We start from the raw sequence: 14,961 nt of genomic DNA on the forward strand, positions 1-14,961 counted from the left end.
TTACCAAATCAGTGCTCTTTTCTTACGCATCATCCGAAATCTATTAACATACACGAGCAATAAATGCGACTTGTGAAAACGTTGTTTTCAGTTGGACATAATTTTGTATGAAATCAATGAATTCGCACACTAAAACGATCCCAGCCATAGATCAGTGGTACATCATGTGTAAAAAAACGAATTTTACCTTTCATTGCTCAATGAATATAATTTCACATTTAGATTTAACTTTTGAAACACGTTTTACACGAGTTTTCGAAACCTGTTTCCTCTTTAACTCACGTTTTCCGTGCCCACGTTCTAAAAAAAACACATTAGGGGTAGTAGAAAATGTGTAATTCAGCTTTGTTGTAGAAACATTGTTACTGAACAAACAAGTTTCGTCATTGTTGTAACTAAATATTGTATAACAACAAAAAGTCTGCATATACAATTTGTATTATGGAGTCAAAATTATAAAGCGAGTTTCAAACGGCGGATGTATCGGCTCAGTTTTTTAGCCGTTTACATTTATTGCTATACTCTTATCAGTAAAGGGTGTGGCTTCTGTCATTTCTTGTTGTGATTGGTTGTTAAATATACATTTCACATTAGTGATTTTCTCTGAAACGTTTTAATGGAACTTTTAGGTTTTGAGAGAGTGTTCATTTTACAATAACTGAGCTTGCGTTAAGCTTCTATGGCGCCCCCTAGTGTCACAGTGGTATGTCTGCGGACTCGCGCACTAGAAACCGGGTTTCGATACCCGTGGTGGGCAGAGCACAGATAGCCCATTGTGTAGCTTTGTGCTTAATTCCATGACATAAATGCACATCTTTAACGGCCCTTTTGGATTTAAAAGAATTTAAACAGGAGAAATTTAAGAATACCTGAAACGAACTTACCACAAATACGATAAAATGTTTATTAGAATATTCTCGGGAACATTAGCATCAATTCTTTAATTATTGATACACACAACACACACAAATATATATGTATCAATAATAAAACATATTTCCAAACTGGTATTTATTGCTTTGTTTCAGTCTTAAGGACACTGGTTGGTTGGTCCTTTGTTAGGATTTCGGAGTTTGCGACATGGGTTGAAATCTTTTGATACCACGAAATATTTCTCGATATTTAAGCTGTGGAAACAAAAATAAAATTACAATCATTCCCTTACAATTTAAGGACAACGAGAGGTCCTGTTCATGAATTTAGGACCTCTCGTTCAGTAGATGTATAAATAGAGAACACTCAGAACCAGTCCTTATCGTTCATACGTTTATCAAGTATTCCTTTAACTGGTTAACATAACTGCATCTTCGACATCTGAAACCAACCTATTTCAAAGGCTAACCACCCTGTTAGAAAAATAAAATTATCTCAGCTGAAGATCACTCCTACCATGCTAAATTGTACATTTGTGTCCCCAAGTTCTATACTTTTCATAATTAAATACGAAAAAAAGCTCGTGCATCATCACTGTCAATTTCTTTAATAATCTTAAACAACTAACACAGAACTTTCCGACTCTTCTTTCAAGAAAAAAACAGTTTCAGATATGTTAACCTGCTCTTGTATGTTAGCCTTTCTATCTCAAGTATCATTCTATTACCTCTCCTCTGAATCTTTTCCAATACTGCGATGTTCGTGCTAAGGTAAAGAGGTCAATGACTTATACTATGACCTTATAACGTCTTTAGACTAGTGTTCTTCTCATGGATAGCGAGTAGCGGAGTGTTGTAGACTGGCTATCTTTCCTCTTAGAGAGAGAGATGATTTAGCAGCTTTACAATAAATACAAGTAACCCTAATCTCTCATGGATAGCGAGTAGCGGAGTGTTGTAGACTGGCTATTATTCCTCTGAGAGAGAGATGATTTAGCAGCTTTACAATAAATACAAGTAACCCTAGTCTCTCATGGATAGCGAGTAGCGGAGTGTTGTAGACTGGCTATCTTTCCTCTGAGAGAGAGATGATTTAGCAGCTTTACAATAAATACAAGTAACCCTAGTCTTTCAGGGATAGTGAGTAGCGGAGTGTTGTAGACAAGCTATCTTTCCTCTGAGAGAGAGATGATTTAGCAGCTTTGGAATAAATACAAGTAACCCTAGTCTCTCATGGATAGTGAGTAGCGGAGTGTTGTAGACTAGTTATCTTTCCTCTGAGAGAGAGATGATTTAGCAGCTTTGGAATAAATACAAGTAACTGTAGTCTATGGTGATGTCAGATGAACATTCACAAATTTTGTGGTAAGGGTTATTGTTTTATAATTTTATTTCAGTGTTATAGTTATTATTTTTACCGAACTGTAGCAGACGTTTCTTCTTGTTTTTTATGTATACTGAAACTTTTAACAACAAGCCATGTAAAGCTGATAATATCCACGTTCACTGTTCATGTGAGGTTGGTAATGTCCACGTTCATTGTTCATGTGAGGTTGGCCATGTCCACGTTCACTGTTTATGTTAAGTTAATAATCTGTGTTCGATAGTAATGATGTTGTAATGGTTATTTTTCGTGTGATATCTAAAACATGTTTCACCATTCTGTTTGAAAAGTAACACACCCAACCGTCGGCTACCTCTACAAGCACGTTTTATACAATATCACTTACAACGTTGTGTAACATGAGCAATATGCATTATTGCACTTTGAAATACAGTCTTATAGAATGGCCTTATCTCTACCAAGGAAGTTCAAACATTTCGGGTTTACTTCTACCAGTTTTCTACCTCCTACGTGTTGCTTTAAATGATTGCTTCACTTAATAGATTAACAGGATGAACACATCGGTCTATATATATGTGTGTGTGTGTACATACGTGGTTTTAACATTATTGTAACGGCTAAAAATGTTTGAGATTTTAAAATTAAAGTTCTTAGAACGTTACCTGTCATATCGACCGTACATTAAACACCCAACTTGTTCTCAGTGTAGTACTTTCTAGTAAAAAGAAAGTATAATTACATTTCAACCACACGCTGTTATAGCGTTTTATTAAATATCAGAATCAACCATTGTTGTACAATACTGCTGACGAGACTTGTTAAATATCAGAATCAACCATTGTTGTACAATACTGCTGACGAGACTTGTTAAATATCAGAATCAACCATTGTTGTACAATACTGCTGACGAGACTTGTTAAATATCAGAATCAACCATTGTTGTACAATACTGCTGACGAGACTTATTAAATATCAGAATCAACCATTGTTGTACAATACTGCTGACGAGACTTATTAAATATCAGAATCAACCATTGTTGTACAATACTGCTGACGATACTTATTAAATATCAGAATCAACCATTGTTGCACAATACTGCTGACGAGACTTGTTAAATATCAGAATCAACCATTGTTGTACAATACTACTGACGAGACTTGTTAAATATCAGAATCAACCATTGTTGTAAATACTGCTGGCGAGACTTGTTAAATATCAGAATCAAACATTGTTGTACAATACTGCTGATGAGACTTGTTAACTATCAGAATCAAACATTGTTGTACAATACTGCTGATGAGACTTGTTAACTATCAGAATCAACCATTGTTGTAGAATACTACTGACGAGACTTATTAAATATCAGAATCAACCATTGTTGTACAATACTACTGACGAGACTTCTTAAATATCAGAATCAACCATTGTTGTACAATACTGCTGACGAGACTTGTTAAATATCAGAATCAACCATTGTTGTACAATACTGCTGACGAGACTTGTTAAATATCAGAATCAAACATTGTTGTACAATACTGCTGATGAGACTTGTTAACTATCAGAATCAAACATTGTTGTACAATACTGCTGATGAAACTTGTTAACTATCAGAATCAACCATTGTTGTAGAATACTACTGACGAGACTTATTAAATATCAGAATCAACCATTGTTGTACAATACTACTGACGAGACTTCTTAAATATCAGAATCAACCATTGTTGTACAATACTGCTGACGAGACTTGTTAACTATCAGAATCAACCATTGTTGTACAATACTACTGACGAGACTTATTAAATATCAGAATCAACCATTGTTGTACAATACTACTGACGAGACTTCTTAAATATCAGAATCAACCATTGTTGTACAATACTGCTGACGAGACTTGTTAAATATCAGAATCAACCATTGTTGTACAATACTGCTGACGAGACTTATTAAATATCAGAATCAACCAGTTATTGTTGTACAATATCGCTCTTTTCCTTTGTATAGAAACACGTGAAGTTGTTAGATTTGTCTTAAGGTAAATCACTACAGTATATTTATAACATAGGTATTCGAGATGTGATTTCAACTAATCCACCGCTTCTGAGGTGAGACGTATTTATGTAATCATACCACGACATTCAGTGTTCAAGAACTAAACAACAAGTTTATAAACGAATATAGGTGTCGCTTTATAATTTAGAGAAGAACTTTGTTGGTGATTCCAGCAAGTTAACTGCAGATTTAAAGAAATAGTATTTTTTATGATATTTAATTATTATGTTAATAGTACATCAATGGAGGAAGCCTGGAGCAGCTGAATCTTAACACAAACGAGCCGCTCCCATGGCCAGTGAGGGTAAAGTTGGCACTGGACATCGCTCGGGGGATGGCGTACTTACACTCACGAGGGGTGTTTCACCGTGACCTGACGTCCAAGGTATTGTCATTATGTCCCCCCGTTTTTCATACCACAAAGAAATTAAGAGTGAGATAGCCAGTTAATCGGAGCTTACGTTTATTTGTGATCGACACATAAGTGTTAATATATTCTAGTTGTATAAAAAATGAAAGGTTTACAGTAAAGTCTCAACTAAAATATGAAGGATTTTCTTGCTGAATCAGGCAGCTCTGGTGAGGTGTTGCTTCATACAGTGGTATGTATTTAAAGTTATGCCTACTTGCGACGCCGAAAAGACAAACGTAATAATACGCATGATACTATGTAGATAAGGATTTTGATAAACTTGTATTAAATTTGATAAAACCATATCGATCACTCTTATCATATTATTTATTAATAGATATGATGTCAATCTAGATTGCATTCGATAACCAAACTGTGAACCTGACCTTGGAAGTGCCATGTCAGCAACGCTCTGACATTTGATAGGAGTGTTGTGTTGATCTCACAGTGACAAATAGTATCTTCCCTTAAAGCTGTGTTAGGAAGGCCCTGACATTTGATAGGAGTGTTGTAGTTGTATTGATCCAACAACGACAAATTGTATCTTCCCTGAATTTAGAAATGCTGTGTTAACAAAAACTCAACATTTGGCTTGAGTATTATGAACGATTTTGTTTTTATCGATGTTGAAAATATTAATTTTAACAAGCGCGTGCCATATGACTTAATAATATAAATATAATATTCTAATCACAAGTAACTTAGTTTTTGCTAAAGATGTAAATGTTATATTAAATGCGCTTTGACATTTGGGCTGTATAAATAGATCTTCTCAGAGCCTTATTATAGAGATGATGAGTAATACACCAGATGAGCCAATTTCCTTGGAGATTTGGGTGGTACACGAACTTCCTGTAGTTTCAGAAAGCGATTAGCGACAAACAAGGAAATTTCTATCGTAGCATATACTTATAACACCCAATAATCAATCAGGCCTTTTTTTTACTTCCGCAATATTAACCAAAAATCTACTGTTGCAATAGTATTATTTAGACCTGAATAAGTTCTACTGTTGCAATAGTATTTTCTAGACCTGAATAAGTGAATCACGGTATAGGGGATATTTGGCGGACATGACGTATGAAAAGTTATAGTAAGTCATGGAATTTATCTCAAACATCTCTTTTCACCCCTTATTTAATAATAATAATGTAGTGAAACCGTACAGTTCTCGTAAAAAAAAATAGAGCAAAAACACTTTGAACCCACGCTGAGACAAGACATTGGTGGGTTAATAGCACGCAGTGTGACGACCGTGCAACATGATAAACATAGGCAGGTCTATTTTAGGATATGTTAAGATTGTTCTCGGTGTGATCCACTAGGTAGCAGCGTCGTACGTCCCTGAGCGATTGAATTACAGTATTTTTATTTTTAAACTTAGCGTTTGATGGAAATGTGTGTAATAAGTTTGTTTTGATACTGTAAAAATGCACAGTGAATTTTATTGGACTAAATCCTTTACAGTTTAAAAATTACTTTTCATTGATTGGTTGATACTTCCTCCAGAATGTTCTCATCAAGAGAGAAAGTTCCGGAATGACGGCTGTTGTCGGAGACTTTGGTTTGGCAGAAAGAATACCGGATAATACGAGGTGTGGTCTTTCACGCTTAAACCAAAACGTTTATTATAAAGATTTCGGACACCTTGTCAGTCGTTTCAATTATTAGAACTTTATATTAAATACAACAAAAACACACAAAACTTGTTGTAATGTAGATAATCCACTGAAAACCAACGTTTTTTGTAGTGACGTACACAACCCATTAAAATCTCGTGGCTTGTAGTAAAGTACATAACCCACAAAAAAGGCCTGCATTAAGGTACATAACCCACTAAGAACCCACATGGCTTGTAGTAAAGTAACAACCCACTAAGAACCCACATGGCTTGTAGTAAAGTAACAACCCACTAAGATGTCACATGGTTTGTAGTAAAGCACATAATCTAGTAACACAAGACTTGTAGTGAGGTATATAACCCACTAAGATCCTACATGGCTTGTAGTGAGGTATATAACCCACTAAGATCATACATGGCTTGTAGTGAGATGTATAACCCACTAAGATCATACATGGCTTGTAGTGAGATGTATAACCCACCAAGATCATACATGGCTTGTAGTAAAGTACACAACCCACTAAGATCATACATGGCTTGTAGTAAAGTACACAACCCACTAAGATCATACATGGCTTGTAGTAAAGTACACAACCCACTAAGATCATACATGGCTTGTAGTAAAGTACACAACCCACTAAGATCATACATGGCTTGTAGTAAAGTACACAACCCACTAAGATCATACATGGCTTGTAGTGAGATGTATAACCCACCAAGATCATACATGGCTTGTAGTGAGATGTATAACCCACCAAGATCATACATGGCTTGTAGTGAGATGTATAACCCACCAAGATCATACATGGCTTGTAGTAAAGTACACAACCCACTAAGATCATACATGGCTTGTAGTAAAGTACACAACCCACTAAGATCATACATGGCTTGTAGTAAAAGTACACAACCCACTAAGATCATACATGGCTTGTAGTAAAGTACACAACCCACTAAGATCATACATGGCTTGTAGTGAGATGTATAACCCACCAAGATCATACATGGCTTGTAGTGAGATGTATAACCCACTAAGATCATACATGGCTTGTAGTGAGATGTATAACCCACCAAGATCATACATGGCTTGTAGTAAAGTACACAATCTACTGAGGTCTCACATGGCTTGTAGTAAAGTACACAACCCACTAAGATCATACATGGCTTGTAGTAAAGTACACAATCTACTGAGGTCTCACATGGCTTGTAGTAAAGTACACAACCCACTAAGATCATACATGGCTTGTAGTAAAGCACATAATCTAGTAACACAAGACTTGTAGTGAGGTATATAACCCACTAAGATCATACATGGCTTGTAGTGAGGTACATAACCCACTAAGATCATACATGGCTTATAGTAAAGTATACAACCCACTAAGATCATACATGGCTTGTAGCAAAGTACACAACCCACTGAGGTCTCACATGGCTTGTAGTAAAGTATATAACCCACTGAGGTCTCACATGGCTTGTAGTAAAGTATATAACCCACTAAGATCATACATGGCTTGTAGTGAGATGTATAACCCACTAAGATCATACATGGCTTGTAGTAAAGTACACAACCCACTAAGATCATACATGGCTTGTAGTAAAGTACACAACACACTAAGATGTCACATGATTTGTAGTAAAGCACATAATCTAGTAACAAGAATTTTTGTAAGGTTCATAACTCACAAACAAGATCTGTTTTAAGGTACACAACCCACTAAGATCTCACATGGTTTGTAGTAAAGAACATAATCCAGTAACACAAGACTTGTAGTGAGGTATATAACCCACTAAGATCATACATGGCTTGTAGTGAGGTATATAACCCACTAAGATCTCACATGGTTTGTAGTAAAGAACATAATCTAGTAACACAAGACTTGTAGTGAGGTATATAACCCACTAAGATCATACATGGCTTGTAGTGAGGTATATAACCCACAAAGATCATACATGGCTTGTAGTAAAGTACACAACCCACTAAGGTCTCACATGGCTTGTAGTGAAGTACACAACCCACTAAGGTCTCACATGGCTTGTAGTGAAGTACACAACCCACTAAGGTCTCACATGGCTTGTAGTGAAGTACATAACCCACTAAGGTCTCACATGGCTTGTAGTGAAGTGTACATATCTCACTGGCAAATTTAGTTCAAACAAAAAGTTATTTTTTAATTGTGTCATTTATATTTATGTTATTGGAATTTGGTAGACCTTATACATATATCTTGTATAAGTTATTATATATATTTTATTAAACTTTAAAAAGGTGATACCTTGTAAGAAATTAATTTTGTTCATATACATGTTACATACCTGTGTTAGTGACTGTTAAAGTATCATTAGAAAATGCTTTATATTCATATGCAACTTTGGAAACAAATTGTTTTAAGACCAGAATAGAGGTTTAATAGAAACATGATTAGAAATTATTGAAATATTAAAAAAAAAAAAACAGAACTATGCAGATAAACAAAATGTCCGGTACAAACTTTATATCATACAAGTAAATGTGATATTTACAGGAAGAATGTGGTTATTAGAAAATTGTTACTTTCTATCAATAAATGGTTGTGTTATTGGGAATGTTGACCAGATATTTGAAAGTGAAGTGTCTTTACCTTTACATGACTGTGATATGTGACGTAAATGTATTGTTTTAACAACAGAATTAACGTTCACTAAAAATAGAAGAAATTATTTGGATATGATTTTGATTTTAGACTAAAAAGTGTTTTGTTTACAGATAATAAAATATGAAAAAAAATGTACAATTAAATTAGTCACTGAAATGCTGGAAAACTTTAAGCAATGTATTTACATTTTTGAAATGTGTCTTAGTTGTGATTGAACGGGTCTGTTGGGTAGATTATAGTTAGAAAAGAAAGTTTGGTATATTAATTGTTGGTTGACTTTATTATAGTAGTGAAGGGGAGATTGATATATTAAGTTTGAAATAAATTCCTTTTTTTATATTTATTTTAACTTGGTTGATTTCATAAAAAACCTTTCTCATTTCTTTTGGTGGTGTCTTATAGTGACCATACCCATAGACTTCCAGTTGTTGGATCTCCATATTGGATGGCACCAGAATGCTTAAAAGGAGAATGGTACAATGAGAAGGTAAGATAATCTTTGTTGAAATCTGGGATGTCAGCCTTGGCCTTTGCATTGCCATCTTTGCCATTACCAGTTCTCTCTGTAAAACTTAGACGCACACTAATTTCTCAGACCTTTCCAAAATTACAAATCTCAGTCTACGAACTATCAATCATAGACCCCCTTGTTAGAAGATTTATTAAAAGCCCACTTTAGTTAATTGTAATCTTTAAGAGTGTATTAAGGAAGGTATTAATATCCCTGAACACCTCAGCTGAGGAAAGTTTCCATTTAAAACTAAACAGCTGCCACAAATAAAATGAAAAAACAAAGGTAACAGTGGTAAGATAGATATCATGAAACAAACAAACAAACAGGGAACTGGTAGTGAATACAGCCTATTATGGTTTTATACATCACTGACTGATTTAATTTAACTTATAATTATACTTAAGTTGTCTTATAAGAACATCAGTAAGTGTGGTTTGAAGTCAAAGACCAAGATGATGTGATATAATGAGAGAAGGTGTTGTGATTTGGATGGTTTGGGAGTGATTTGGTAGTGGCAATTCTCCAAAGATGTCTGCTTGAGTTAGGATGACAATGGTAGGCTTTAACAGTTGTAATTTGACATGGAGATAGTAGGTTGTGAATAGTTGTATTTCTTGTTTGTGTTACAGTTTCAATAAGTCTGAAGAAGGACCTACTTATGTTGTTGTTAATATCCATATTTCATGTGTGTTTTACAACTGTAATAGGTCATGGAAATAAACTTGTGCATACTCCTGTTTTAATTCTGATACTTAGTGTGTTTCTTATTTTAATTTATTACTGAATATGCTAGTTGTAAGTTATTTAGTAGTTTATATTTAACGTAAGTTAGATAGAATGGTCTAATGTCTGTAATGTTTTGTTTTTGCAGGCTGACATATTTTCTTTTGGTATAATTCTGTGTGAAATGATCGCTAGAATTGAAGCAGATCCTGACGTTTTGCCCCGCACTGAGGTGAACAAAATCTTTTCAATATTAGATGTAATTGAAAACATTGGTATTACTAGTATTACTTTTAAAAATATACAGTATAAAATAAATTATTATTAATTTTGTTCGTAATAATTATTAATATCATATGTTGAATATTTTTTTGGCTGTACGTTATTGGCTTATATTCTTTTAGATATTTTTGTTTTAAATATTTTTTCACTCTGATTGACGTCTAATTTGATAATTGTTGTTGTATCTTAAGCTTATGAAATGCAAGTAAACGATGTATGTTTCATTAATTTTAATTCTTGAAGAGATAATGCACTAACCACTCCTAAGTTTAAAGATGTACTTTTTATGTTAGGAAGCCTGTCTATTTAACTAGAGAGTGACAGATCATGGGTCAAAGGCCATCTCATCATGTGTTTTGACTTACTTTCAAAATTTTATTGAACCTCTATTTTATGAATTTATGTCCATAATGTGGTTCCAAACTGTAGATTATAATTTAATTTATTATGTTATACATTATTTGATTTCTTAATTTAAAAGTAAATATTTAAAAAACATGCACCTAAACATCGATTTTTATATGTCTCATGGTATGTTGGATCCAGAACTTGTTCAAATTAAATGTTTCTGATATCACAATGCAAAGGCTATACATTAGTACAAATTAGGAACTCAAGTTACAGATATTTAAAAGCTAGATTGTAAAATAAGAATCTCCTATGTTTTTTATATTCTGTACTAAATGTACTAAATCAAACAAAGTTGTCCCACTTACCTACTTCAATATTTGGAAACAGTCTCTTACATATACTTACGTATATATGTGACACACAAATAACTAATCGACAGCTCAAAACGTCCCACAAATGGTTTTCTCAGCCATTTTCAAATACAAGGGAGCCATCTCTTTCTTTTGAGACAAACTTTGTGGGAGCAAGTTGAGTTGTTGGCCTGTTTGAATTTTTATATTTTTTTAGACACAAATACAGCTCAGTTACCAAACTTTATAAGTTATAATGGAATTTTGGGATATTAATTTAGTAGCTTATGATTTGTTGGTTATTCAAGTGTATATATAAATCCTTAAAAATTTTCTTTCACATCCTCCATGTTCGAAATTTCTTAAGATATTGCATCCTACTACAAGCAGTAACCAAATACAAATGTTGGAAGTAGAAGAAATAATTATATGCTTTACTTCTGTTTATTCTTCTATGTTTCAAGAAAAGTTAAAAAAGTTATTTCTAAATAGTAATATTGTATTATAACTGAAAGGTAGCTGTATTTTACAAAATACTAGTCTAATAAAATACAGTTGAAACAGGTTACTTTGTATAGGGTAGTTTTATATTTTCGGATCTAATAATATTTAGTGTACATGCTCTGCATTATTGTAACTTGAATCAAGTTAACTAGCAGTGTCAGAAAGGTCAGTATACATAAGTGGTTATGAGATCAATACAATCTGTCGAAATCAGACAGATTCTGATTTCATAATGAAATTAACAGATAAAATATAAAGTTTTTCTTTAAAAACATTTGATAATTATCTGAAGGTTATAAAGATTTCACATATGAAATTTTAAAACTTTCTGATGCACAAAAGTGTTTTTAATTTTAAAATGAAAATTACTCAGCATGTTAGATAGTCATCATTCTGACAGAATGAAATTTCTGAGAAAATCTTTAAGTAAAAAATATTAATACTTAATTCAAAAACCTGATATTTTGTGTACAAAAGCCTTGTAAACTTTATCAATAACCTGCAAAATTTTATAAACATATCTGTATATTACCAAAAATCATAGCATAATTACTCTCATGGATACTTTTGTGGTTACAGGCTGGGTGAATTCCACCCATCCTGTAATTAAAGGATTAACAATGAGATGTGTAGTTTTAAAACGAAATATCTATAGCCATGGTACTGAATGTCAGATAGATTTAAAAAATTTTATGAGTTACAAGAAGGTTAAAACAATGAATGTAGAATAACTTCATCTGTGTTATTTACATATTGTTTCTTCAGAACTTCGGAGTAGACTACAAAGCATTCAGCAAAATGTGCCCAGACTGTCCTCCAGACTTTCTTAAGTTAGCATTGTGTTGTTGTAGGGTAAGTTGTGTACCTCCAATGTGTTAAAATCCTATTTCTTGTTATATGCTATAGAATTACAGTTGGAAATGAAATAAGTGTAAAGATAGCTTCTAGATTTTTATTGTTTTCGTGTAAAATGTTTTTTAAAAATGATCTTAAAACATAGTAACGCTTTACTTTATACATGAATATTTGTTCTTTTTCTGTTATATAAGTGTTTACCACATTTTTCTCTTTATCCTGTAACTTAGATTGATCCAAAACACCGTCCATCCTTTACCGTAATTATTCAAGAACTAGAAACTATGATGTCCCTTGAAAAACCTCGGTTCATCGATGTAGCATACAGAGTAAAACAAAGTGGAGAGCAAAGTGAAGATGAAACAGACAACTATAAGAGTGTGCAGGCAATATGTAAGAATCATTATTGTGTGGTCTGTTTCTCTGAAAAACATCGTTGATTTATATATCGCATCATTCTCAAAGCATATAAAAACATTATAGGCGTTAGAAACTCCTATGAACATTTTCATTCCAGAGTGTCTAATCTTTATTGTATTGGTGGGCCTAAACATCAGCAAGTCACTGCTTAACTTATATTAAAGAACAACACACACACTCATGCACGTAAAAACAGTATTATGTATATGACTACTAAAGGCTTTTTGTTGTAAATGGGGGAGATAGTCCTGTGGTAGAGGTTTGAATATCAGAGCTGTGTTTCAAATATTTCAGATAGAAAGTAGCTGATTTGGTGTTGCTATCTGGCTGCTTTCCATCTGGTCATAGCTCAGTATTAAGGATGTTAGTAGCTTTACTTTATATATGAATATTTGTTTTAATTCTCTACCCTATAACTTTTAGATTGTTCCAAAACATTGTCTATCTTTTACCATAATCAAGGATTAGAAACTCTGATTTGATGGCAGCTGATAACCATATTAGCTTTGCCAGACAGCTATATATAGCTGTTAATAGAAGCTTTGCCGGACAAAAGATATATATAGCTGTCAATAGAATATTTACAGCCATAATATGTTCCTTTACATTTTAGTAAAGGGGTACTAGATAACTAATCAATAAACTTCTAAAACCTTCTTTTCATCAGCTACCTTGAGAAAGATAGCAATTTGATTGAACACAGCATCAAAATCTTTGCTCGAGGCTCAAAAAATGTGTACAAACTACTGCAGTAAATACAATTTATTCAGCAGAGTTGTTGGACCAAGCTGATTTTAACTGGTAAAGCAAATAAAAATTAATTCTACTAAACCTTTTCCAAACTTGTTTAGAATTTTTTTAATTGTAGAAAGCTTAATTTTGTTGGAAGAAACCTAAAACACAGTGTAATTATTAAATGTTTTTAAAGAAAACAAATTTTGTTTTTAAGTTGCAGTTGTGGCTAGCAACTTGAAATAATTTGGATAATCTAAATTCCGACTACCATAAGAGGTATTAATAAACCCTGAGGACATATAACTCTAAAAATCAGGTTTTCATACTCATAATTTTCTTTATAGTCATAAAGATTGGCAACTCTAAAATAGCCATTCAAATTCTGTATTACTTCATCACTAATGTTTAGTGTTTACTAGACAGATCAGAATTCATTGTAAAATGTTTAGTGTTTCTTAGATAGATTAGAATTCATTATAAAATGTTTATAGTGTTTTTTAGATAGATCAGGATTCATTATGAAATCTTTATAGTGTTTCTTAGATAGATCAGGATTCGTTATGAAATCTTTATAGTGTTTCTTAGATAGATCAGGATTCGTTATGAAATTTTATAGTGTTTCTTAGATAGATCAGGATTCGTTATGAAATTTTTATAGTGTTTCTTAGATAGATCAGGATTCATTATGAAATCTTTATAGTGTTTCTTAGATAGATCAGGATTCGTTATGAAATCTTTATAGTGTTTCTTAGATAGATCAGGATTCGTTATGAAATTTTTATAGTGTTTCTTAGATATATCAGGATTCATTATGAAATCTTTATAGTGTTTCTTAGATAGATCAGGATTCATTATGAAATCTTTATAGTGTTTCTTAGATAGATCAGGATTCGTTATGAAATCTTTATAGTGTTTCTTAGATAGATCAGGATTCGTTATGAAATTTTTATAATGTTTCTTAGATAAATCAGGATTCGTTATGAAATTTTTATAGTGTTTCTAAGATGGATCAGGATTCATTATAAAATTTTTATAGTGTTTATTAGATAAATAAAGATTGGATCTAGTTATTTTGTACCAAACATATGAAACTGAGATACTGCTTTCAATCTCAAGATTCGTAGTGTAAGATACTAGCTCATTTTATCACCCATTCTCTTTCCCTTGACAAAAACAATAGATAAAATAAGACTATAACATAACAGGAGTTTTACATTATACAATTAGGTCAGTGGAAAGTAACGGGAGTTTTACATTATATTACTGTAAGGTCAGTTGAAAGTAATAGAAGTCTTGC

The 14,961-nt window shown here is 32.9% G+C and overlaps 1 protein-coding gene across 1 annotated transcript in view; it reads left to right on the forward strand.

Moving 5' to 3' along the window:
* LOC143248580 (dual specificity testis-specific protein kinase 2-like) overlaps positions 1-14,961 on the forward strand; it is an 88,320-nt gene that overhangs the window by 63,565 nt on the left and 9,794 nt on the right. The window contains exons 5-10 of the mRNA XM_076497047.1: positions 4,503-4,652; positions 6,189-6,274; positions 9,333-9,417; positions 10,316-10,399; positions 12,420-12,506; positions 12,740-12,902. Of these exons, the coding sequence (XP_076353162.1) occupies positions 4,503-4,652; positions 6,189-6,274; positions 9,333-9,417; positions 10,316-10,399; positions 12,420-12,506; positions 12,740-12,902 (655 nt within the window). The remainder of the gene's footprint in view (positions 1-4,502; positions 4,653-6,188; positions 6,275-9,332; positions 9,418-10,315; positions 10,400-12,419; positions 12,507-12,739; positions 12,903-14,961) is intronic.

The sequence above is a fragment of the Tachypleus tridentatus genome, chromosome 4 (assembly GCF_004210375.1).
Source record: "Tachypleus tridentatus isolate NWPU-2018 chromosome 4, ASM421037v1, whole genome shotgun sequence".
In the NCBI taxonomy this organism is placed as follows: Eukaryota; Metazoa; Arthropoda; class Merostomata; order Xiphosura; family Limulidae; genus Tachypleus; species Tachypleus tridentatus.